General features: G+C 54.1%; 1 protein-coding gene across 4 annotated transcripts in view; it reads left to right on the top strand.

The window, feature by feature from the left end:
* Positions 1-26,167, top strand: part of IGDCC3 (immunoglobulin superfamily DCC subclass member 3) — a 39,636-nt gene that overhangs the window by 11,513 nt on the left and 1,956 nt on the right. For 2 of the 4 annotated variants that reach the window (XM_059180820.1, XM_059180819.1), the window contains exons 2-10: positions 20,539-20,683; positions 20,996-21,126; positions 21,533-21,670; positions 22,949-23,107; positions 24,278-24,443; positions 24,725-24,972; positions 25,154-25,318; positions 25,566-25,757; positions 25,913-26,017. In XM_059180820.1, coding sequence (XP_059036803.1) covers positions 20,539-20,683; positions 20,996-21,126; positions 21,533-21,670; positions 22,949-23,107; positions 24,278-24,443; positions 24,725-24,972; positions 25,154-25,318; positions 25,566-25,757; positions 25,913-26,017 — 1,449 coding nt within the window. Of the gene's footprint in view, positions 1-6,223; positions 6,590-20,538; positions 20,684-20,995; positions 21,127-21,532; positions 21,671-22,948; positions 23,108-24,277; positions 24,444-24,724; positions 24,973-25,153; positions 25,319-25,565; positions 25,758-25,912; positions 26,018-26,167 lie in introns of those variants that run through there. The other 2 variants (XM_059180823.1, XM_059180822.1) reach the window with 2 other exon arrangements.

Below are 26,167 nucleotides of genomic sequence, written 5' to 3'. Positions count from 1 at the left end.
AGAGAAGAGCCATAATCAGCCTACAGGAACCAAGCTGCTGATTGTCCTTGTGCTGTCCCCTTGCCTGGGCAGGGTGGCCTAAGGCCTCCTGGGGTTGGATGCCTCTCTCCTGAAGCCCAAGGCTACAGTCTGCTGGGGTGACTGGGAGAATCCACCCCCACCCCACCCTGGAGGAGGGGTCTCGGTTTGGGCCCCCGCCCTCCTGGCCCCACTGAACAATGAGTTGGATGGCAGGCTTCACGAAGCAGGCTTCTTGGTAACCTGAGCAGCGCAGCAAGGAGGGACAGGCTGTGCGTGCTGGAAGGGTGCAGGGAGCCTTACTGGCAAGGGGAGAGGGAAGTTCTTGCTGGGGTCCTTGGATCAAAGCAGGCACTGGGTCTTGGGGTGACAGCCAGAAACAGGGGAATTGTACTTCTGGGAAGCACAAAACCCATCCTCTTGAGATCCAGCAGCTTCCCTGGGTGCTCAAGGTTTCCTCATAGTCGCCCCCCACAGACCTGACCGCTGCTGCTGCTGCTGCTGCTGCTGCTGCTGCTGCTGCTGCTGCGAGTCCTGCTTCCTGCCCCCATGCCCAGCCTGAAGGCTCTTGGTTTGGGGAAGCTGATAACTCCTGGGGCATGTGCTCTGGCCTGCAGCCCTGCCTGCCACCAGCATGCCTCCATGTCCCCCCTCCCAACCAAGCCCTTTCCCACCTGGGATTGTGTCTGCAAAGCCTCTGCACAAGTTTGTGGGGAGAAATCAAGGACAGCCTGTAATGTGTCCCCAGACCCCACCTGTAATAAAACTCCACTTGCTCTTGCCATGGGACGGTGGTGAGAAGACCGACACCCTCAAGGAGCAGAGCCATTGTGAGAGATGCAGACAGACTGGAACTGAGGCTTGGCTCAGCTCTGGGTTCAAGCTTTCTGCTCCCTACCCCCAAAGCTGCTGGGCCTCAGTTTGTCTTGGCGGGAAGTGGGAGGGAGTGCTGCCCTACTTGGTCTTTGAAGGGGAGAGAAGGAGTAGGATCCAGGCATTTGTGGGGTGTAGGGTCCTACCTCCCCATCCTCTTGCCACCACGCAGCTGGCGCTCTTTATTGGGAATTTAGTGGGCTTTGGTGTTAGCAGGGCAGGAAGCTGAAGAGAGGGGGAGAGCTGAAGCCGGCCCCACACGAGGTACCTGGCTTACACTGGCTTGGAGGGGACACCTCCTGTGGCCCCACCACTATTGAGGGCCCTGGATTGACTCAGACACCATCATGCTTACTTCTGTGCCCTCCCTGGATCCCACCTCTGGATTTTCTAGTGTCAGTGTTCAACTCACCCCTGTATGACTTTGGACCCGTCAGTTCACAGTGCCTCAGTTTCCTCATAGGTGGGAGGCAATGTGAAAAGAGCCAGATTAAAAGATTCCTCAAGTCCCTTCTCCCTTCTAAGGTTTGGAGGCGCTGACTCGATTTTGTCTTGCACAGCGTCCCTCCTCCCAACCTTTCCCCTCCGCGCCCCTCTCCAGGCTCGCTCCAGCTCTCTCCTCCGTCTCCCTCTCTCGGGCTCTCCTGGCGCACTGGGCTTGGCCGCCTCCTTTTCTAAATGTTAGGATCAAAGTTTGGCAGAAAAGCTTCCCCGCGGTTCTCACTCGCCTTAGCTCCCCCTCGGCCCCGGCCGGTCGTGCACGTGTCCCAAGTCCCCGGACTGCGGGCCGTCCCCGCCGCGTTCCCGAGGGCGCGCGCCACAGCCGGGGCTCCGCTCCCCGCCCCGGGCCCCGCTTGTTGTCACCGCGGCGGGAGGAGGGACGATCCACCCCAGACACCAAGCGCGGCCGCCTCTCGCCCAGGCCGGGCCTGGCGGGCCAGGCGGGCGGCAGAATCAATGTGCATTCAATTAACCCCGCGCCGCCCAGTCGCTGGCCGCCGAGGCCCCGTGCCTCATGCGTCTGTGTGGGTGTGAGGGACGACGTGTGTGCGTGTGCAAGTGTGTGTGAGTGTACGCTGTCTGTGAGTGTCCGGCTGTTCTCACTTCCTGGACTCGGTGCCTGGGCCGGGGGCACTACCCCCCAGGGCTGCGCTGGCCAGGTGGGAAGGGACATTTTACCTGGTAACTTAGGGACTCGCCCCTGCCAACCTGGGGCCTGGAACTGGTCTGGGGCAGGAAGATGGAGCGTGAGAGCGGAGGGCTGGAGGTCCCAAGGCCTCCTCCCCGTTGGCTTGGGGTTGTAGGCCAGGGATTTCTGACCCCGGGCTAGAGCTAGACCAAAGTTTGTGGGCAAATCTTTAAGCAGGCCACCTCTAGGAGCAAAGGAAGCAGAGAGGGTCCCAGAGCCTTTACGGAATGACAGACTTGAACATTAGGATGGGTGCTTGGGGGTGTTCTAACCCCAAGTCAGACAGGAATGGGGAGTCGGGGAGCTCTCCAGGCTTTGCTCATTCACCCTGATCCTACTTTCCCCTGTTCCTCAGCCTCCTGGCCACGTTTCTCATATCCCTGCTGCGGAAACAGGTCCAGAAGAGAGGGCATTGCCCCCAAGTTCTGGGTATACAGAGCTGGGACAGAAGGGGTGTGATGTTCTTTTCAACATGCTGATTGGCAAAATGGGATTTGGGCTCCTGCTCAGAGCCACGATCTTAGGGAATTGAAATCCAGTCTTTGGCCCATGACAAACAATTCTCGGATCTTTTTTTGCCATCTTCACATCTGGTTTGTTTTTTTCCTCACTGCCCCCCTTTTGGGTTATTTTTTTCCCCCAACAACCTGGCTTATCTGGAACATCCCCCTCTTTCTGCAGCAATTTCTTTCACCCTAATTTTTTGAGGTCTCTTGAAATTGTATTTCAAACCTCAAGCACCTCAGAGAAGCCCTAATTTAGTCTCCCTTGCAGATTGGATTAGAATATTCTTGATTCCATTATGTCAGCTCACCAGTAATTTCACATAGAATGAGCCTCACGATTGAGCCTCTTTGATATCCCTGCTCTGCTGTGTTTCTGGTTTGGCTTCTCAAATCAGTAATTTTCCCATCAAACTGTGGCAAAAATCAAGATCATTGCAAGTAAGCCGGTAAGTGTAACACTGATGGGATCAAGGCTTTCTTAAAATAAAATGATGTAGTTTTTATTACATCAATTAAAGAAGCATTCTTTGTGCCTTTTTTAAAAAAAGATTTTATTTATTTATTTAACAGACAGAGATCACAGGTAGGCAGAGAGGCAGGCAGAGAGAGAGACAGGAGGAAGCAGGCTCCCGGTGGGGCAGAGAGCCCGATGCAGGGCTCTATCCCAGGACTCAATCCCAGGACTCTGGGATCATGACCTGAGCCGAAGGCAGAGACTTTAACCCACTGAGCCACCCAGGCGCCCCTCTTTATGCTTCTTTATGGACTTTATGCCCAGCTTTGTTTTGGGGTGGGGCGAATCCAGGTACACAGTCCTTTCTGGGACAATGAGTATATAGCTTGTCCCTCCCCACTGGTCTGCAAACTCTTTGAGGGGAGGGGCTAGCTTTGATGGGCATCCTCAGTGCTGGGCACAGCGCTTGGCCTGGAGTTGGTGCCTGATGAGGGTGAGCAAATGGGGAGCCGTGGGTACATGAAGCGGGAGGCTAGGAATACCTCCTGCCTGCTAGGGGTTACTTACCCTCTGGGGCTCAACAGCCCAGTTTGGAGAACGGCAGACAAAGTTACATCAGAAGTTATTCCTCATGGGTCTACAGGTGTGGTTTTACCTGTGCCATTCTCCGCTAGCTTTTGAGCAGAGAGTGGTCCTGTCTGCATGTAACTGTAACCTAGGGCTCTCATCCCAGCCTCTTCTGGTCTTAAAGAGCACCTGGCTCTCTCTCCCTATTCTGTTCCCTTCCTTGAAACATCCTACTTCCAAGGTCCACCACTGGCCACCTTGGGGAGGGGAGGGATTCAGCTGAGCTACAGGGGCTACTCCTTAGTGCTGAATGGGAAGGGCCTGGCCTGGCAAGTTCAGACCTCGGTCCTGCCACTGCAGGAGAGGTGACTACCAGTACTCAGTCACACAGGAGGAGGGGGCATGGAATGGACACCCTCCCAGACAAGCTGGAGAAGGTCCCAGAATGCCAGACTAGTGGCCTCACCCGGAAAAGAGCTTACAGGCCAGGCCAGTTTCCATTTGAACAAGCGCCCCTCTGCCCTCCAGCTTCCTGTAATCCCCTTCAGAAACACTAGCCCTGCATGTCCTGCCAGCCTTCCTGTTATCTTAAAAAGTCATAACCATGATAACAAAGCCTCCTGTGAATATTCACATGTTGCTGTGGAAATGGATAAGGGGGGAAAAGCCCAGTATCGTTATTATACTCATTATCTTTCTGTCAGAATTCTCACCCATGGAGCATTTTTTAAACGTGCTTATGGTGTTCAGTTTGGGGAAAGAAGAGATATGAAGAGAAATAGGCTTCTTTTTAAAGCACTTTTTTAGTTAAAAGTATTGAGTCTCTAATTTGGGCCTGGAGGCTCCTCTTGGTTTTTGAACAGTGGATCATTTTACAAAGTATAATTTATCTGGGGATTAGACATTTAGGCATTCTGACTGAAATCTGGGCAAACCATAAAGGCACACATAGAGTTATAATTGTATTTGTGTTTCTATTTGAATGGTCATTTTAGTCTTTTAAAGTAAAGCTGGTAGCCTGTATGTCATCAAAATGATCTTTGATCTACCTAACTAATTACCTTTTTTCCCCCCAAGTTTTTAATTCCAGTTAGTTAACTGCTACTAACTGTCTTGTTTCCTTGGATAAATCCTTTTTTTTCTCTAACTCAGGGGACTTTAAGCATCATTCCTTAGAGTCCCTGAGTCTGTGGAAGGGGCACAGGGGCTGGAGATGGGGAAAGAGGGAGGCCAGACTGGGGGGGCTTCAGGCCTCCCACATTTACTCCATCCACAGCAGCCCTGCATTATCCTTTGGTTTTGTTTTTGTTGTTCTCAAAACCAATTAACTAGGCAGATCAACTAACTAGGCGGATTGGCCTAAGCGGGGGAGTAGTTCATCAGCAGCAGGTGGGTGCCGTGATGCCCAGCAAGCTTAGGGTTGTAGACCCTTTGGAGGGGATAGAAAGACTCTAAGATACAGAACTAGGAGAATTATAAAGAAAAACATTATTACCACATCTGAGGGTAAGACCAGGGTTAGATTAAACCTTGGTTCAGGATTGAGTCAGAAAAACAGTGAGTTATACCTACAATCTCCTCTCTTTTAAAAACATGCTTTTCCTGTATCACTGTTAACAGCTAGTGCTTGTTACCATTAATTATGATTGGTTGGTTGGTTGGTTGCTTGGAGCAAGGCAGAATTTTGGCTCAACAAGTGTTTTCCATTCTTTAATTTTATTCTCAAATTCTATTCTCAGATGGATGAACAGGTAGATAAATGGTTGGTCCTGTTTAAGAGTCTGGCTATGCGTTGCCTGTAACGGGTTTATAATCCAGTTGTGGCCACTCAAACATTAGAAAGGATTGCAGCCTCAGAAAGCCACGATGAGCATCTAATCATCGGTGCTAACTGAGGGCTACTGGTTCAGTCCAACAGCCTCCTGTTGATCAGAGCAACAGACCAGCCCCTTTTATCATTTGATAAGGGCATTGGAACAGGTGTATAACATTCTTCCTTTAGGCAGAAAGAGTCTAAGAGCCCATCAGAAGGGGTTAGGAAGTGCATGCTTCCAGGAAAAGGATATGTGGACTTGAGGGATATTAAAGCATCTCAGTTCTCAAATCAACAGCTCTCAAAGAGCTACTATCCTGTGCCTACCTGCCTCTGAGCTAAGGGCTCAGGGATAGAAAGATAAGACCCTTCCTGATGTTGAGAGCTGAAATCTCCTGCCTAAAAACAAAACAAAACCCAAACAAACTCCCTTCTAAAAACAAAACCCAAACAACAACAAACCAAAAACAAGCAAGCAAACAAAAAACCCCACCTTATTTGGTGGTGATGGTAAAGAGAAGGCATCCCGTTGTAGCCCACAAAATCTATTGAATGCATAAAGAATGTGTTTATCAGCTTATCTGGCTGCACCTTGATTGCCTTTGGTTCTGCTTTCTAAGCTGAGCTCTCTTACACCCTTTCCTCCTTAAAAAGTGGGGGGAGATAGCCTGGAGCAAGTAGGATTCCTGATGCTGAGTGGGGTTTCCACCGGCCTGTGGTTGGAGCTGCAGTCTTACCCATCAGCCCGCCGCTCTCCCCGGATCAGAACAGTGGCCTCGGTGCTTGGGGCACCCCATCCTGACCCTCTGTAATTCAGACCTCCCTTTTCCAACCATTTCCAGCTTCCTCCCGGAGGAGGCCAGTGCCTCCGTCAGTCCAGGCTCGCCGCAGCTCTTCTTCCTTCCCCTTCTTTCCCGGGTCTTCCTCTCCCGCCTTCCGTACTCTTCTCTCCCAGCCATGCCCCGAACTTCCCCCAGCCCTGTGGGTTGGTGGCACGCAGCTGGGCACCGACGCCCGGAAGCTGCGGCCTCCTCGCCGGTTGTCTCACGTGTTCCCAACCACGTTTAACCGGGCCGCTGAGCGCCGCGCCAAGCCTGGTTTTCGGAGGCAGAGGAGAGCGCTGGGCAAGCCCAGTAGGCGCCCAAAGAACCGGCGGGTGGAGAAGGCAGGTGAGGAGCGGGTGGTGGGGCCGGAGGGAGCCGGCGGCGGTTGCTCCCGCGCGGCTTCCTCAGTTTCCCCTTGGCCGCGGGAGCCGGGCCCAGCTGGGGAATTTGCGCCGCCGCGGGGGGAGGGGGCGGCGGGAAATGGTGCCTCGCTCGCCCCAGCGACATCAAACCCTCGTTTGGCGTGCGAGGACAATGGCTGTCTTATTTTCTCCATTCGCCGCGCACAATGCCGGATTCTCTCATTCACCCGCGGCGGTGCGAGCGAGGTAATTAGCCAGCGCCATTCAGCGCGGACACTACCGCTATGCGGGGGGGCGAGGGCGCCCGCCCCGCGGGGATTAGCGGCGGGTCGGGGTGTGCAGCTGCGGCCACTTCAAAGGGGCCCGGCGGCCCGGCCGGCTGTGGGAACCGGCGCTGCCTCCCTCGGGAGCCGTCCGCCCGCCCGGCCCCGGGCCGCTGCGCTCGGGACCCCGCGCTCCTCGCGGCCCGGCCTGCGCCCGCCGCCGCCTGCCCGGGCTGCTCGCACCCCGAGCTCGGCGGCCACTGTCGCTCCCCATCACACTGCCACTTTCATCACCACCTCGAGGGCTTCTTTCTTTGGAGTCCGGGGAGTCAGAGGGCACGGGGGTGGGCGCGGGGGGGGGGGTCGGGGGAGGAGCGAGGGGGATGGGAGCTTGACACAAAGCGCTGACCTCCGAGGAGAGGAGCAGATGGTCCCACTTACTCCTGCCGCCGAGAGAGCGGCTCTCAGGGCCCCAGGCTTGGGGCGCTGACCCCGCCCGCCGTCCCGGGTACTGAGCCTGGGGCCCCGCAGGGGCCGGGCTCCCGCACGCCAGTCTACCCGCCCGCCGCCCGCTCTGCGCTTTGTGGCATCTCAGTCACACCGCGGGGATCAGCCAGTCTCCAGCAAAACTGCGGGGGTGGGGGGTGGTGGCTGAGAATCTGCCCTCCTGGGATGCTGGAACCTTAGAGGAGATCAGATTCTCAAGGACCTGCCAGACCAGGGGTTCCCAATCCGGGCTGTGCATTTGAGACACCCTGTGAGCTTTAAGAGAGAGAAAGATTTCTGAGCGCCAGCGCCTGACCAAAGGCTCTCCATCTAGGCATTGGAGTCCAGAAATCTGCGTCTAGCGAGCCTCCTGGTGTGAGAACGGTGGCCCAGCCTAACTGCTTCATTCATTTTCATTGCAGAAGCTGGGACTCCCGTAGATGAGTAACCTGCCCCAGAACAGACGCTGGATTGTGGTGGGGTGGGGACTTGTGTGGAAGAGAGGATGATTGGGGAGGGACCCCCCAAGCCATATGATTCTTAAAGTCAGCATTCAGGAAATAATTTGTGAGCACTTATTACTTACCTAGTGTTTGTTCTAGGTACTCAAGGTGGAAAGGTACCATACTGTTCTCTGCCAGTAAGGAACTCATGGCTAGAAGGTAGATTGATGTGTGAACAATGGACTGTATGTAATACAGGTGAGGACAAGGAGAGAGGCACAATTAATTCTGCCTCCTTTGGGAGATGTGGACGTTGGGGCTGCAGCTAGAGAAAGGAGCAAAGTGTCCCAGGCACAGGGGACAGCAGAAGTAAAGAAATAGAAGTGTGAGCATTATAATATGTCCAGGGAAGGCAAGCTTGTCTCACGCGGTCAGAGTACAAACCACATGAAGGCAGAATTAGCCTGCTTTCGAGGCCAGAAAGATGAAACATGATCTAATTATAAAGACATCAAATGGCATCCCAAGGAAAGTGCTTTGATTCAAGGCAATGGAGAACCACCAAAGGTGTTTATGGGTCATATTGGATAGTTAGGAAGATAATTATGGCTTTGGGATGCGGGAAGAAGAGGGAGAGCAGGCTGCAAGTGGGAAGGCTTGAGAGGGGAAGCTATTACAGAAACACCTGAGAGTAATAAGCCAAGGCAGTGGGATGCAAGAGAGACAATGCATCAGGATTCGGTGACCAGTTAGTTGGGGGAGACAGGCAGAAGGATGGGGCAGTGGCCCACTGGCTTGTTTATAGCTTGGCAGCTGGTGCATGATGATTAGTAAGAGAGGGAAAGGAAGAGGTTAGGGGTGTGGGTACATGTGGTGACTCCTCTGAATTTTATGGGAAAGCTTTTGAAACCCTTTGTGGAAGATGGTTCCTAGGGCTTTGGAAGACCTCTGACAACTAGAGGGCAAATAAGTCTATTTCCCAGAGTTGACAGCCCCATACCAACCAAGAAACTCTGTAATCCTCTTATGGAATATAATCCTCCCTCTTCCCCCAAACAGATAAGGCTTATTCTGGAATATTGTTGGGGTAGGGGACCTGCAGGCCTTAATCTATTGTGGTTTGGTGTTGAGCCAACAGATTCTGTAGAGCTGTGAAACAAAAAAGCAACATCGAATCAAGGTGTGAGAATAGGAAAGCGTCCTTTCATGGATGCAGAGGGGACAACTTTACCCAGGGTTATCCTAGAATCTTAATATTAGTATGGGCCTTAGAGATGATCTTGTCTGTCCTGCCCCACTGCCATTTTACAGATGAGAAAACCAAGGTCAGTATTGGAAGGCCACGTAGGAAGTCTGTGACAGAGGCAGGCGTGATTGGGGTCATGGTCACCCGTCCATTACCCGACCCCTGCAGCATTCATCCCTACAGATCCTAATATATGACTCTGGAAATCTGGGGGAAGTGTCTGTTTTTGTGGAGTTGTCCTCATGGTCATGTGAAAGCAATTTACTTAATAGCTCCAGCCTGGGCTGCCTAACCAGACGCCCTTCCGGGAGGTGAGAGAGATCCGGTGTCTTGACCAGAACGACGGGAAGTTAAGGATGTTGTGGGCTTGGGCGGGTTTACATAAGGAAGATTGGTGACCCTGACACGGGCAGAGACGTGCAGTCTGTGGAGAGGGGCTCTGCTGGGCCTGGACATTCTCAAGTCTAAAGCAGAGAGGGATTCCCCACTTGGCTCCCAGCCCCTGATGCTGTACCGCTGGCTGGTGCACTCAGAAGCAGACGGGCCTCAAAGGTGGACACTGGATGAGCCTTTACAACTCATTCCATTCAACTCCCTCATATTAGAGAAAGAAACCGGCCCAGAGAGGGGCTTTGGTTTTCTCAAAATCATACATCCAGTTGTGCACAGGGCTGAGTTCGTCTCCCAACTACTCCTCCTCCGAGCACGTCGTCCTCCCTGCCAGTCATCCCACAGAAGCCGTGGTATTTCACAGTGCTTTACCCTCCTGCCCCAAACTAGGAAAATAGATTACTCCTCTGGTTTATGAGGCCCAGGAGGACGGGAGTAGCCCTCCAGGCCCCACCGCTCCAGGCCCTGCCACTGGGTGACCTGGATTGCTGATTCGGAAATGCTCGGGGAAGAGCTATCCTGGGTCCAGCATCTGGGTTTGTTCATCTACTTGTGTTCATAGGGCTAAGGAAACGTGTGGGCTCAGGGAGCATTAATGGGGCGGTAACACCATCTTATAGTGGTGCTTATCTGCATTAGCTATGCTTGGGGAAACTTGTCCTGCGGGAAGCCCGCTGTGCCAGGGGGCGTCTCTGACTTTGAGTCGGTGCCCTTGAGGGCCTAGGATGTTGTATTTTCCTCTAAGTGCATATGCAGGTATCCTCAGCCCTGTCTGAGCAGCGTTGGAATACAGGTGCCCGCCCCATCCCACCCCATCCCACCCCAGGCGTGATGCAGGGAAAGAGCACTTGGTGTGGAGCTAGATGGCTCCAAGTTCAAATGCTTGCTGTAACATCAGTCACTGGGTGTATCACATAAGCTCCCTGCTTATGTGATACAGACGGGGTAGCAGGCCCCACCTGCCGGGTTATGCCGATGTCACATGTCACCTCTGACACCCAGTGGCTTCTGCAGAGCAGTTATTACCGTGATCGTGGGATCCTGGCCCTGGGCTCTCACCCTTCTGATATTTCTTAGGAGTGTGGGCAGGGACCCCTAAGGACAGGGCCTGTGGGATGGGAGGAAAGTGGCACTAGGACATGGTCTCCTACACATTAGCAGCCAATACGTATCTGTCGAATGAATGCTTCCGGTTGACTCCATGGGTCTGCCGTGAAACACAGCAGATGACTCTATTTCCCACACCCCAAACCAGGACACATCCTCACTGTCTGACATATGGGATGAAACCAGGGCAAAATATTTGTAGTGCTTTCAAAATCCTAGCAGTTGGACAGGTAGGGTGGTCGCGGGGGTCGGTGATACTTGTCTCCCTTCCCCTTCCCTAAATGTGTAAGGCAGGTGCATGGCTTGTCCCTCAGCACATGCATCCCCACTGGAGGCTGGAGGGTGCAGAGAAGAGGAGCTCGGGGCTTGATCTGGAGGAAGAACAGGAGCCCCCGAATTATGGGCAGAATCATTACAAGTAGGGCTTTGAGAGGTTTTATTCCCCTGGGGTTGTAAACGCCCAGTGCAGAGGTGCAGAGAAACCCCAGATGGCCCCCACCCCACCCCCTGCATCTGTGCCTCGGGCCTTACAGTCCACTGGAATCAAAGATCAGGCCATAAAGTTTCGATGCTCTACAGCAGCGGACCAACAGCTGGAGGCAGGGACTTTCCCAAGCCGAGGCTGGCCTCCCACTGCTCCCCACCTCTCCCCATCCAGGCCCCCATTTGTCAGAGGTGGCTGCCAGGAGGGGAGTGATGTGGATTTATGGCTGCTGACTTGAAAGACAAAGTTGCCTTTTGTGTTAGAATTGGGGCTGGGGGGGTCGTGGTGAGCTGGTGTTGGAGTGGGAGGGGCTGGGGTTCGGGGCTGAGGCAGGGGGTAACGGGCTTAAGGAGGGGAGGAGGCAGACAAAGGGATCCAGAGGCTTCTCAGAGCAAGGTCACCAGGCAAAGGCCCAGAGGAATCAATCACCCCCAGTGAAGCCGAGCATGGCCTCTGCATTGCAGTCCTCTGGGGCTGTTTGTAAGCAGATGTGGTCCACCCAACCCCAGAAGCACCCACAGCCCCAAAACATACTCTTGGGATTCAGGACCTGAAGTCGCTCTCGGACTTCCTTTTGGAGGCTTGAAGAAGTGAATGTAAGTCTTCTGAAGTCCTGCTTTCCCCCACCCCAAATGGCAATGGCCAGTCAATGTGGGGGTTCTTCCCTAACAGAGTGAAAGGGGCAGCGTGGGGACGGAGATAGTAGGGAGATGGGGACAGAGTGCAGGGGAATGTGAGCCTGGGCCAGATAACCCCAAGGACAAGACCAGGATCCCACTGGGGGTTGTGGCAAATCCCCAGGACTCAAGGTTCTCTGCCACCACCTCCCTCCTTCCCGTGCAATCTAGAGATAGGACATTTACAAGTGCTTTGGGGAGTGTAAGGAACATTGGAGGTGGGACTTGGCTGGCCTCCTTGTCCTCCAGGGGTCACTCTGCCTGGTGGGTCTGGGCGGAGGCCAGAGTAGCCCTCGGGTGCCTGAGTTCAGCAGGTGCTTTAACTGTGCCTCAGAGAGCCACATCCATGCCCCGGAATGAGCCTGGCCAATAAAGGCACGAGTTTATGGGCTTCATAAACATTTTACTAGAAAAATCAAGGCCTCAATTACCCAATGGCCTCTTCCAGCTGACAGCTCGCCTACTGGGGCCTCTGTGAAGCCCCAGGCTGCGGTGAGATAGAAGAAGCTGAGCTTGGTTTACACCTGACTGCCCCCTCCCCTGGCACGGACACCCCCTCACCATTCAGGCCTTGCAAATTCTGTCTTGACTGACTTCTCTAGAGGACTTGAGGTCCTACCACTAACTCTCTGGGCCTTAGCCTCTCTGAGGGAAGATGGCCACCGCCTTGGAGAAGGTAACTTCTCTTCCCTCTCCCCGTAAGCCCACCATCTTTTTCCATAACTTCTCAGCTCCCTTTCACTCAAGATTCTACTGAGTGCTAAGCACTTTACGATCTATCTCATTGGCTTAGCAACATGAGCTGTTTTCCTTCCTATTTTGTAAGTGGAAAAAGAGAGGTTCTGAGAGATCGTCACTTGCCCAAGGGCACACAGCTAAGAGTGGCAGTGTTGAGTTCTGAACATAGTTCTGTTTGACTCCAGAGCCCATACCATTTACTGTCCCACCACCTCCAAAAGCTCTTAGCAACTATTTCCCCACTAGGAGCTAAAAATCTTGCTGCATGAGGCCTTCTCTGTCACACAGTGTGCTAGCGCTAGGGAATGATCAACTATGGGCCTTGTCAGCCATCTGGGTCCATGTGGCCAAGGGCAGAGGGAGGCGGGAGTGGGGGCAATGCTAAGCTAGTGCTGAAGGTGGTGAGGAAGGGGATTCTCAGCAGGGGCAACAAGAGAGAAGGCAGCTAGGGGGTCTGAGGCCTTGTCTTGGTTTTAGGCCAGCACTGTCCAGTGGAATTTTCTGTGATGATGCAAATATTCTATTGGTGAAGGCCCATAATGTACCACCTGTGGCTCTTTAGTGCTTGAAGGGTAGCTGGTAAGTCAGAGGAACTGAATTTTTCAGTTTGATACAATTTTTACTTAAATGGCCACATGGGACTAGTGGCTACCATACTGGACAGCACAGGGATACTCACTGCGGCTCATGGAGGAAATTTGGTCAAGGTCCTATGGTGATAAAAGGCTCAGACCAGCCCCACCGGGTTCTGGCCATTTCTAGATGCCCTACTCTTGCCCACCTAGAGCTTGGCTAGAGGAGGGTCTCTGGGCTCAAGACATCTGGACGTCGTTTCACATCACAAGTGGCTTGAAGGAGTGAAGGGTGTTTTACCTCTGAAGATGTTTCTTAGGGAACAACCCAGACCTCAAGTATCTGAAGGGCTGTTGTGTGAAGAACAAAATTGTTTGTCTTCTAGAGCAACACTGTCCAGTGGAAATAGGATATGAACCACATAGCTAATTTTAAATTTTCTAAGAGCCAGTCACATTTATCAAAAAAAAAAAAAAAGAAAGAAACAGGCAAAGTTAATTTTAATAATCAGTTTTATTTTACTTAATATATCTAAACTACTATTCCAACATATAATCATTATTTTTATTTATTTATTTATTATGTATTTATATATTTTTTTAAGTAATCTTTATGCCCAACATGGGCCTTGAACTCACAACCTCAGGATAAAGAGTCACATGTTATATCAAGTGAGCCAGCCAGGGGCCCCAATATAATCATTTTCAAATTATTAATAAGGTTTTTTGCATTTTTGTGAACCAGGTCTTTAAAATATTATTTGAGGGGCTCCTGGGTGGCTCAGTGGGTTAAAGTGTCTGCTTCGGCTCAGGTCATGATCCCAGTGTCTTGGGATCGAGCCCTGCATTGGGCTCTCTGCTCCACGGGGAGCCTGCTTCCTCCTCTCTCTCTCTGCCTGCCTCTCTGCCTACTTGTGATCTCTGTCAAATAAATAAATATTAAAGAAAATATATTATTTGAACTTGTAATCAGTATTTCTTTTTTTTTTTTTTTTTTTTAAGATTTTGTTTATGGGACACCTGGGTGGTTCAGTCAGGCTGAGCATCTGCCTTCGGCTCAGTTTGTGATGCCAGGTCCTGGAATGGAGCCCTGAGTCTTAGGCTCCCTGCTCAGCAGGGATCCTCCTTCTCCCTCTGCATGGCGCTCACCCTGCTTATGAGCTCTCTCTCTCTCTCTGACAAATAAGTAAAATCTTTACAAATAAAGATTTCATGTATTTGACAGAGAAAGAACACACAAGCACAAGCAGGGGGAGCAGCAGGCAGAGGGAGAAGCAGGATCCCTGCTGAGCAAGAAGCCCCAGACTGACACTCTGAGGGTCGATCCCAGGACCCTGGGATCATGACCTGAGCCGAAGGCAGATGCTTAATGACTGAGCCACCAACGAGCCCCAGTATTTTAAATTATTAATTAATACTATCAATTACAATTATTTTTCCAATTTTCAAGTTGTGGTAAAATACACATAAAATTTACTGGTTTTTAAATTTTTTAAAAAAAATTTTAGAGAGTGCATTGTTTGAGCAGGGGGGTGGAGGCAGGGAGGGACAGAGGGAGGAGGAGAGTCTCAAGCACGCTTCATACCCAGTGCATAGCCCAATTCAGGGTTCAGTCTCATCATCCTGAGATCAGTCTGAGCCAAAATCAGGAGTCAGACACCTAACTGACTGAGCCACCCTGGCACCCCTAAAATTTACTGTTGTAACCACTTTTTTAAGGGTGCAGTTCAGTGGCATTAAGTACCTTCATGTTATTATGTGAACCATCGCTACCATCCATCTCCAGAATTCACCTTCCGAAAGTAAAACTCCATTTCCATGAAACAACTGCTCCCATTTCCCCCTTCCCCCAGGCCTTGGCAGCCACCACTTGGCTTTGTGTGTCTAGGAGGGTGCTACTCTAAATGCCTCATCTAAGTGGAATCATGCAGTGTCTTTTGTGTCTGGGTTATTTCACTTAGCATAATGTCCTCCAAGTTCATCCACGTGGTAGCATGTGTCAGAATGTCTTCCTTTTTAGGCAGAATAATACTCCTTTGTATGTACATACCACATGGTGTTGATTCTCTCGTCCATTGATGGACACGTGGGTTGCCCCCACCTTTTCAGCTGTTACGAATAAAACTTCTGTGTTTTACAACTGTCTCTTTGAGACCCTGTGTTTAATTCTTTATTTATATCCTTGTCTATACAGGGAGGTGCGATTGCTGGATCCCATGATAACTATTTATTTTTTGAAGACCCGCCATACACTGTTTCCCATTATGGCTGTGCCATTTTGCTTCCCCACCAGTAGTGCACACAAGGGTTCCGATTTCTCCATATCCTTGCCAACACTTGTTATCTTCAGGGGTTTTGTTCTTTTTTTGTTTCTGTTTTTGCTTTGACAGTAGCTATCCTAATGGGTGTGAGGTAGTATCTCATTACGGTTTCGATTGGCCTTTCCTTTATGCTTAGTGTCTTTTTATTTTATACTAAATCTTTGAAATCCAATGCGTGTTTTTCACTTATAGCCCATCTCAGTGTGGACTGGCCACATTTCAAGCACTTAATATCTGGCTGCTGTATTGGAAAATGTGACTCTAGAGGGGACATTGAGGGCTGGTGGGTAGAAGCAGAGGGGACTCAGACATGTCTGTGGTGTAAGGAAAAACCGGACGATCACCTGAGCTGTCTGAGGAAGGGCCAGGCATCCAGGTGTCCCTGATCCTCTGTGGGAACAGATAAGAGGAAGGGATGGCTTTGGTGGCCTCTGGAGGCGCCTGTAGATTGTGGTTGTTCCTCTTGAATAGCTGGCTGGGTGTGGGGAACCAGGGTGGGAGTTGGTGTCTCAGGCCCCCAGTGCCACTGGCTTCTGCAAAGGGTGTGTTTTGCACTCTCTATCCTAACATGCCCGCTGATCCTTTTGTCATCATACATCGGATAGGAGTGTGGCTGTAGTCCAAGAGTGGGAGGCCCGGCTTGGGGGTTGCTGCCAGCTTCCTTCCTAGCACTCTGCCTCGACCCTTCCCTGCCCCCCAGCGTCCCCCTGGAGCCTGTCTAATCAGATCCAGACCTGACCTCACCAGAGGTCCTGGACCAGGAGGCAAGTCCTCCCTCCCCTCCCTGAGCTGGTCTAGATCTGGCTCTCAGGAGACCCCCTCCCCTTGGGTGATTTATAGGGGGTGTCCAGGAGCTGTTTCCTGCCTGTTCCTGCTCCCTTCCAGCCCCATGGACTATTGGGCTCTCGCTGCCCACCCTTGCCCCACCGCCTGGCTGTACCCATGGTTGGGGCAGGGTGGGACTGGGAGAGTCCTTCCCACACTGTGGGGGGACAGAGGTATTTTCTCCACGGTGGCCCCCAAGCAGGCCTTTGTCCTCCCTGTCACTCTAGCCCTCACACCGGAAGGGCTCCAGCCAATGCCCATGACCCCTCCCATTACCTGGCCTGAAATGAGGGACCCAAAATAGTCCCTGCCTAACCAAAAGCATCAACAGCCACATGTCACAGCAGCACCCTCACGCACACCAGGCATGGACACAACGCTACAACAGCGGCTTGTGCATCCCCTTACCAGTCACACTGTGGTCTCCAGGATGAGTGGTTCAGGATTCAGCATGCTCAGAGGTCCTGTCCTCAGGCCCTTGTGCCCATGGTTGCCCAGAAATCCTCTGCCCAGAGAGACCTGGCGAAGGACATCTTCCCTCTGACTCTGTGGCCTGCTAGCAGCAGCCAGGGCAAAAACAAACTTGTTGGGTTTTTTGGTTATGTTAGTCACCATACAGTATGTCGTTAGTTTTTGATGTAGTGTTCCATGATTCTTTGTTTGTGTGTAACACCCAGTGCTCCATGCAGTCCGTGCCTCCTTAATACCCATCACCGGGCTCACCCAGCCCCCACCCCACTCCCTTCTAAAACCCTCCGTTTGTTTCCTGGAGTCCATAGTCTTTCATAGTTCATCTCCCACTCCAATTTCTCCTCCTCTATTTTCCCCTTCTAATGTCCTCCATGCTATTCCTTATGTTCCACAAAGAAGTAAGATCATATGATAATTGACTTTCTCTGCTTGACTTATTTCACTCAGCGTAATCTCTTCCTGTCCTATTCATGTTGATGTAAAAGTTGGGTATTCATCCTTTCTGATGGCTGAGTAATATTCCGTTGTGCTTATGAACTTCATCTTTATCCATTCATCTGTTGAAGGGCATCTCCGCTCCTTCCACAGTTCAGCTATTATGGCCATTGCTGCTATGAACATTGGGGTACATGTGGACTTTCTTTTCATTACATCTGTATCTTTGGGGTAAATACCCAGGAGTGCAATCGCAGGGTCATAGGGAAGCTCTATATTTTTGGGGGGGGGGGGCGCTCTATTTTTAATTTCTTAAGGAATCTCCACACTTTTCCAAAGTGGCCGCACCAACTTGCATTCCCACCGACAGTGTAAGAAGAGGGTTCCCCTTTCTCCACAACCTCTCCATCACTTGTTTCTTGCCTTGTTGAGTTTTGCCATTCTAACTGGTGGAAGGTGGTAACAATGTGGTTTTGATTTGAATTTCTCTGATGGCTAAACAGACAGACTTGGGAACCAAACTGGCCCCACCCTGAGAGATGGGAGGAGACCCAAGTGGCCCCTAGAATCTTTCTCCCACTTGCTAAAGAAAAAAAAAATTGCCTGTGAACGAGGGGTGAATGCAGGATTGTGGATGTGGACAAGAGCCTGTTTCTGGAGGCAGTGGGAGTCCTGGTTGGAAGGGCCCTTCGTTTACAGATGAGTGGACCGCTGCCACCCCTGTCTCAGGGCAACCCCCCTTGGACATCTAAGGAATAGACAGGGCTGCCTGGAGGGCTGGGCAGGGGGGTGAGGAAGGGGAAGCAAGAAGGAGCCTCAAATCAAGAAGAGCACCCCCTCCTACTGCAGCCACCTCTCCCGGGCCACATCTGTGTAGCCAGGGGTGGGACCGAGAGACCAGAGACCGTCTTGCTGAGGCTCCTTCTCTTCCCTCCCCCTGCAACATGGTGCCAACCCCCAACCCAAGAGAAGAGGCTGGTCTGAACTGCAGTCCACCCTGGGGTTGCCTGCCCTTGGAGAGTGACAAAGTGACAAAGTTGCTGGAGAATTAAGGGACCCCTGCACAGGGCCTGCGCTCAGTGACCCCTCCAGAAAACGAAGGGGTTGGCTTTCAGATTCATGCTTCTCAGGTACTTTTAAAGGCAAAACTGCCCTTTGAGGACATGTTGGTGGGGAGGGAGAGCCGCAGTTAGTAGCCTTGATAGGGAGGGACCGCACGGGGGGCGGCTGGTAGGAGGGAAATGGGGAGAGCCCTGGGCAGAGGGGGCTCAGCAGAATCCAGGGGACCGTTAGGAATCCTGTTGTCCACTGTGTGAAGGGTCCTGGGTTGGCTTCTTACCTGTGACCACTTCCTGCTTGAGCGTTTTCCTCCGCCACATACTCAGCCCGTGCTGTTGTCCTTGTTTGGTTTTGGGGGGAGGAGGAAGGGGTGAGACGGTGGAGGCCAGATTTTTCTCCATCCCCAGCACCCTGTGAAGCAGCAGCTCTAGCCCTAGTCCTCTCCTCCCCGGCTTCTCACTCCAGGCGCCCCCAGGGAGCCCAGGCTGGGGCTAGCAACACAAAAGGAGCCGGTTCCTTAATAAGCCGGCATCTGTAGTCAGCAGAGCCATCAGGCCCCGCCCCAGATCCCTGGGGGACTTGGAGCCTCTCTCCAGCTGGAGCGAGGAGGGGGCAGGCTGCTCCCTGGCTCCTGAATGGGCAGAGCCCTGGGCGTACAGGCAGCCAAGTCAGGAGCCTGGGTGCCCTCTCCACGCTCGAGGCCCATGTCCAGCCCTGCCCTCCTGGAGGCTGAGGCCTAGAAGTGGTAGAGGGCACCCAGCAGGGCCTCAGTCCCCCTGTCGCAAGCCCCAGGACTGACCAAACACAGCCTCTGGCCCGAGACAGGGCAAGCTGACCTCACAGTGCTCTCCAGGGACCCCCTCACCAAGTCTGATGGGGACACCAGCAGGGTACTTGCCCCCACCTCCTGCTCCGACAGGGCCCCCTCCCCCAAGCACACTTTATAAAGGGACATGGGAGCTGAGATCTACAAAACCCCCACGCATATCCTGGACACGTTGACCAGATATGTGGGCAGCCACGTCCTCCCAGAAAACACAACCCTGCACACGTGTACAAGGAGCTGCTCACACCCATCAGCTGCACTCCCAGGAGGCCACGACTGAGGAGGAGGAGGCCGGGCGGGGGTTTATGCATGTTTATATTTAATGAACCACATGCAAATGAGTTGGAGAATGCGCCTCAGAAGAGTCAGTCCCGAGAGACTCTGAGAAGAAGGGCACAAAGGCTCAGCCTTTGGGGGCTGCCCTGGAGTCCAGAACAAGCGGGGGGATTGAGGGGACCTGAGATGGGGTGTGCCCACCCTCACCAGTGAGCCAAGGGTAGGAACCAGGATGGGCTCCAGTGCCCTCAGTGCTGCTGCTGTCAGGGGAGGGCTCCTTCTGGGAGGGGACAACTGTCCCAGTTGATGGAGTGCCGGAGGGGAGGGGCTGCCTGCCTGGACAGATGGTGAGCTGCCTTCCCGCACTTGAAGCAAAGTGGATTTTAATGAAATCGCAGCCCCAGTGCTGAAGCTGGGAACCCGCGTGGGAGGGGCACCTTCCCTGGGCTGCCGGGTGGGGGGTGGGTAGGGGATGGGTGGGAATGAGGGTGGGTAGGGACACTTAACTAGCCTAAAAGTGGGGTGTGGGGGGGGTGCACCATAGCCCCTCTGGCCCAGCCTCTTCAGACCAGAGTTCAAGCAGTTCAGATCCCCAAAAGGTGGGGAGGGGAGTCCCTGAATATTTATGACACATTGAAATGCAGATTGTAGGTCTGACAGTATTCTGAGAGGCTGTCACCTTGGATGGATATACCACCCTCTCACCCTCTTGGGGTGCATCCTGACGCTGTGGATCCAGAGCTGGGGATGGGGCTGCTGAGGAAAGGCAAAAAAAAGGGGGGGGGCTGCTGGGTGCTGGTAAGCAGGGTCTGATGACTGGTGTCCCCGCTGGGCACCGTGGGACTAACCACTTCCCCTCTCTGGACCTCCATTTCCTATTCTGTAAACCAGGCAGCATAATACCCAGGCCTTTGATGCCTTAGGGGGAGTTCATAAAGATACATCTGAAAGCAGCTGAAACAGTGGGAGTAGGACTTGGGAACAGGGACTTTGTGGATCACCAGCCCAAGATCTCCTTGTTAGAGGCTTGTTGTCTGACACTTTGTCCAGACCTTTCTCAGCATGTCCCAGCCATATACCAGGGGAGATGCCTCTTCTGATGGGAGGCAGGGTCAGTGATGGTGTGTCCTCCCTGCCCCAAACCTTTGCCCCGTGTCTGCCAGCTCCAGGAAAACTCCCAGCCCCCCTCCCCGAGGTGCGGGGGCGGTGAGGTCCAAGGCTCCAGAACATGGGACTGTGACCCCCCCCACCCCTCTGCCCCTGGCCCCTCAGCAGTGTGCCTCTTCCATACACACGTCCTTCCTTTTCACCAGCCATGTCGGATTTCCACGTGCATCCCCAGGCCACCGTGGGAGAGGAGGGTGGTGTGGCCCGCTTCCAGTGCCAAATCCATGGGCTTCCCAAACCCCTGATCACGTGGGAGAAGAACAGAGTCCCCATTGACACGGACAACGAGAGGTAAGGTATTCGTGGGAGAACTGGAGGGAAGACAGGCGGGCAGCCTCCAGGGTGGTGCTTCTGCAGCCATGTTGAGATCAAGTGTCTGGGTGGCCAGCACGGCCCAGATTCAAGGCTGGTCGATTGATCCATGAGGACTGTGCGTGGTTGTTGTCAAGGCTGGCGCGAGAGTCCCACTGTGTGTCTGTGAGGATGACGGTGACTTTGAGACAGCGCCTGGGGACCGAGCAGTGTCTGTGATGTCAGTGTCCCTGTGACTGATGGTACCCATGGTTGTGCTGGTGGTCAGCTGTGCCTCCCGCCTCAAAACAGGTACACATTGCTGCCCAAGGGGGTCCTGCAGATCACAGGACTTCGGGCTGAGGACAGCGGTGTCTTCCACTGCGTGGCCTCGAATATTGCCAGCGTCCGGGTCAGCCACGGGGCCAGGCTCACCGTGTCAGGTGAGGGTCTTTTGCTCTGACTAGTTCTGCCCCTCACCAGCCCCCTGACTTCTCACTCTCAGATCAATCCCTGTTCAGCTGAGCCCTGGAGACCTCCACTCACAGCGCGGTGCTCCCTGGGGTGTGGGTTCAGGAGGAATGCAGCCCGCTCTCTGGCTCAGCTCTCCCTGGGGAAGCCCTTCTTCTGCTCACCCCAGGGCTCTCCCATTGCTAGAGGGCCCTGCAGGGACTGGAGCAGTGGGATGGAGGTGTGCAAGGCCCCAGGACCCCTAGCATCCCTCTCTGGCCCATAGGACCTGGTGTCCGGGCTGGATCTTGTTCCCCACTCCACATGTTCTGGGTTGTGGGCAGGATGAGGTGGGAAGGGTCACAGCTGAAGTTAAAAAACATGGCCTCTTCCTGCCAGGCTCGGGCTCTGGGGCCTACAAGGAGCCAGTGATTCTCGTGGGGCCTGAGAACCTCACCCTGACAGTGCACCAGACCGCTGTGCTTGAGTGTGTCGCCACGGGCAACCCGCGCCCCATTGTGTCCTGGAGCCGCCTGGGTGAGCCTTGTCCTACAGCCCCTGCCTCTCCCACCCCTGTCCCACCCCCTAGGAGGCCAGTCTCATCACCCAGCTGTGGGGGGGACTTTGAATCCTGTTTGTTCTCCATGGGGGTCTGTGCTCTCTGGGGCCTTATGGAGGGGTAAGCTTCCCTCTGCTTGGCAGGACTGGGGAGGTGGGCCTGCCCACAACATTCTCCCTCCCCCTGCGTGGATGGCTTAGCTCCCTGGGTTACCTCATCCAGTTGGGCCAGTCCTGCCTTGCTGGCATCGGGCTCTCCAGAAACCCTCGGCAGCTCTCCTTCCCCCAGGTTCCTTTCCCTCCTGCGTGGCCCTGCCCTCATTACCGTGGCTGTACTCCCCAGCAGTGCTACTCCAGACCCCTCAAAATCTCAGCCAGTTGTCACACCCTGTCTCCGGGCCCCCCAGTCTCTAGCCTGGCCCCCTAAATCCCCAGCCTAAATCCCTAGGCAGCTGAAGGAGAGAAATGAAAGGGTGCAGATGGGCCCACATTGTCTGAGCGGAAAGGTCACTAGGGGAAGGAGAGTCTGGAGGGGATGGGGTGGGGTCGCATTCACAAGGAGACTGTGCCACATTGTAGCAGCTGAGTGATCGGGGAAGGAGGGGGCAGCAGGCAGGATAATGGAGTAGATTTCACCACTTCAGCGCCTGAATGGGGAGCTGTCTCCTTGCATTCTGACTGTGCTAATCTGATCCTTGGGTGGGGGGAGGGCCCAGTCCCTGGGAGAGGCTGGAAAGAGTGGCCTCACCATTAGGAGGAGCCCATAGGCACTGCAAGGACCATCTGGTCCAACATTTCCCAAAGCATACAGGGAGGAAAGAATGGCTTGGTGGTCTAACGTCTAACGACTTTGGGAAACAGATTTAACCAGGTCCCTTTGCTGTGGGACTTCTCAGAGCCTTTATATTAAAGGGCAGTGTGACAGTCCACAAGTGGAATGAAAAATTTGAGCACGGAACTATTTTCAAGAGAGACAAACCAGGCTGGGAAACGCCCATCTAATCCAAACCACTTAATTCCATTAGGGGAAGGAACTTGAAGGATGCCCGCGAATCTCTGAAAATGCCAGAATTAGAGCCCAGGTCTCTGCTGCTAGGCAAGTTTTCAGGGCTGCTCCAGCTTCTTCCACAATGCCTTGATGCTTGGGAGGAAGGGTGCAAAGTGAAAGATCAAGGCTCCCTGGAACACAGGTGGAATGCCAAACAATCTGGACTATTCCTCACTTGTCCTCTTCCACATTCTTCCTCCAACCCCCAGATGGCCGCCCCATTGGGGTGGAGGGCATCCAGGTGCTGGGCACTGGAAATCTTATCATCTCCGACGTGACGGTCCAGCACTCTGGCGTCTATGTCTGCGCAGCCAACAGGCCGGGCACCCGGGTGAGGAGAACAGCGCAGGGCCGCCTGGTGGTACAAGGTACGGAGCTCCCCCGCCCCACAGCCCTCTCCTCCTGCCCCATTCGTTCCTGGCTTCATCACCAAGCCTGGCCCAAGCTCAGGGCCCTGGACACCTCCCAACCCTGACCTCTGCCCCTCCCCAGGCCTCCAGGCCAAAAGGCAGCTCCCTCCTCTTGCCCAGGGAGGCGTGTGCTGAGAAGGGGAATGCAGGTCTTGTCTAGGTTATCGGCCGCTGCTTGCCTCTCTGGGTGCCCGTGCCATTTCCCCCACCAGTCATTCCCATTTTATAATCTCCTGCTTCCTACACCCCTGTGTTCTTCACACGTGTCCCTGTTTTCCTTCACAAACATGTGGCACCTGCACGCTCACACCTGCCTGCACACTCTCAGGTGTTTGTCATTCTCACACTCACACCCTAGCTCCTGCCCCGAACACGGCTGGTCTCCAATGCAAAGGGAGGGGGCAAAGGGGGAGGGGCGGGCGTCAGCCTCTGAAGCTGATCACGTCCTCCTGTCCATCCTCCTGCGCTGGGGCTCAACTGTCCCCATGGACTGGGCTGGGATCCCAAATTCAGGGGCTTTCTGGGGTGGTTGCCGCCCAGAGAGCTGGGGAAGGGGTGGGAGATAGGGGAATTAGGAACTTAAATGCCTGTTTGTTTAGCATTCCATGTGCCGTTAATCTGTCCAAATGAAAGTGATGGAGCATTTCATTTCTCGGGTGTTAATGGAAGCTGGAGGCCTGGGATTGGAGGAGGGGGGGATATTGCATGTAGGGGCGAGGGGAGCTGGTGCTGAGGCTCATCCATCTCCCCGTCATTACAGCCTTCGAGGTGCAGCCAAACCTATTAGCACATTTATTTATTTAACAATTTCCTGAACAGGGAGCTCAGCTTGATTGCTTTCGGATATAAATGTCAGTCTTTTAAATAGTCATTAAAATGGAGTCTTCTCCTGGGTCTGCCTCTCTGGGGCCAGTTGAGGTGGGGCTTGTCTTGTCATCTCCTGCAGCCTGGGCAGGGGATGGAGGGCGGGCCCCACCTGGAGGGTTCTCAAAGGATCTGACTGGACACCTGTGCAACACGAGCCCGCCCTGTCCCTCTACCCTCCCCATCCCCTCACTCACGGCTGTCTTGTCCCCGTCCACCTACCCCTCATGGCTGCTCCTACTTCTCTCTGCCCCCCCACCCCAGCTCCAGCCGAGTTTGTCCAGCACCCCCAGTCCATCTCCAGGCCAGCTGGGACCACAGCCATGTTCACCTGCCAAGCCCAGGGTGAGCCGCCCCCTCATGTCACATGGTTGAAGAACGGACAGGTGCTGGGGCCGGGAGGCCACGTCAGGCTCAAGAACAACAACAGGCATGTGTGTGGGGGGGTGAGAACAGGGAAAGATGGAGGGAAAGATGTGGGGAAGGGGGCCTGGATGAATGACCTGAGCAGGCTCTGCCCTTCTGTGGGGAAAGAGAGCTAAGTTGGATCCTGAGGCTTGGGTTTGAGTTTGAGGTCTGCCCCTGACTTAGAGGGACCTCAGACAAGTTCTTTGCCTTCTGGAGGGGCTCAGTTTCTCCATCTCTCAAATGGGGTGTTCTGGCCAGACTTCAGGGATACTCTGGGATCTAAGGTTCTCCCTCCCCCTGCAGCACTCTGACAATTTCTGGAATTGGCCCTGAGGACGAGGCCATCTACCAGTGTGTGGCCGAGAACAGTGCTGGCTCCTCCCAGGCCAGTGCCAGGCTGACCGTGCTGTGGGCTGAGGGGCTGCCTGGGCCCCCCCTCAATGTACAGGCGGTCTCCGTGTCATCCACTGAGGTCCGCGTGTCCTGGAATGAACCCCTGGTCAACACCAAGGAGATTATTGGCTATGTCCTGCACATCAGGAAGGCTGCTGGTGAGTGGGAACTCTGTAGCCCCTTCTTTTTAGTCCCTGTTGATCATCCCTTTCAATCCTGAGTGTCCTGACCCAACCCCTTCCCTCCCTTGTCCTCCCTGTACCTTGGATGCCCTCATCTCACCAGTGCTGGTAGGACTCCCTCACGTGGCTTACTCTGCCCTCCCCTTCACCTCCCCAGACCCTCCGGAGCTGGAGTACCAGGAGGCAGTCAGCAAGAGCACTTTCCAGCACCTGGTGAGCGACCTCGAGCCCTCCACTGCCTACAGCTTCTACATCAAGGCCTACACGCCGAGGGGGGCCAGCTCCGCCTCTGCCCCTGTGCTGACCAGCACCCTGGGTGAAGGTGAGGCCTGGGTGCCGCACAATCAGCAACAGTGCATGCAAGCTTGCTCACCCCGCTCCACCAGCGGAAGCCTGGCCCAGAGGCCGAGTGGGGTCTGGGGCTACCTGAGGAAGGGGCGTCCTTTTCCATTTCACGTAAAGGTGTCCTTGAGCAAGCAGAGGCCCTGGGTCAGAGAGGAACTGCTAGGCTCGTGGGGTCAGGGTCCCGGGGGGCCACCCCCTCACATCTCAGCCTCCTCTGCCCTCAGCCCCTGCCCCTCCCCCGCTGTCGGTGCGGGTCGTGGGCAGCTCGTCCCTGCAGCTGCTGTGGGAGCCGTGGCCCCGGCTGGCCCAGCACGAGGGAGGCTTCAAGCTGTTCTACCGCCCAGCGAGCAGAGCCTCCTTCACCGGCCCCATCCTGCTGCCTGCAACCACCTCCTCCTACAACCTCAGCCAGCTTGGTGAGCCGGACGCAGACCGCGCTGGGGGACCGGGCAGGAGTGCAGTGCCTGGTGCCAGGAGGTGGGGTGCAGGGGTCACCTCTGTTGCCCTGCTGCACCAGAGCTGCCACTGGGGCCTGGGGAGGTCACTCAGCACAGCACTGCCTTTCCCTCAGACCCCACTACAGTGTATGAGGTGAAGTTGCTTGCCTACAACCACCACGGGGAGGGCAATGCCACAGTCCGCTTCGTGTCCTTGAGGGGAGCCTCTGAGAGGACAGGTAGGTTGGGGAGGGGTTGTGGGACTCAAAAGTGGTGCTCAGGAAGGGAGGCCAGGCTCTGGGAGGGAGCGGGGGCAGGAGGGGGACAGGGATACTGGGAAGGTGGGAGAGTGTAACCATACATGGAGCCCTTGAGAACAAGGGCCTAGA

The sequence above is a fragment of the Mustela lutreola genome, chromosome 7 (genome assembly GCF_030435805.1).
Source record: "Mustela lutreola isolate mMusLut2 chromosome 7, mMusLut2.pri, whole genome shotgun sequence".
Lineage (NCBI taxonomy): Eukaryota > Metazoa > Chordata > Mammalia > Carnivora > Mustelidae > Mustela > Mustela lutreola.
The sequence above is the reverse complement of the archived record's forward strand: the minus strand, read 5'-3'. Positions and strand labels throughout refer to the sequence as shown.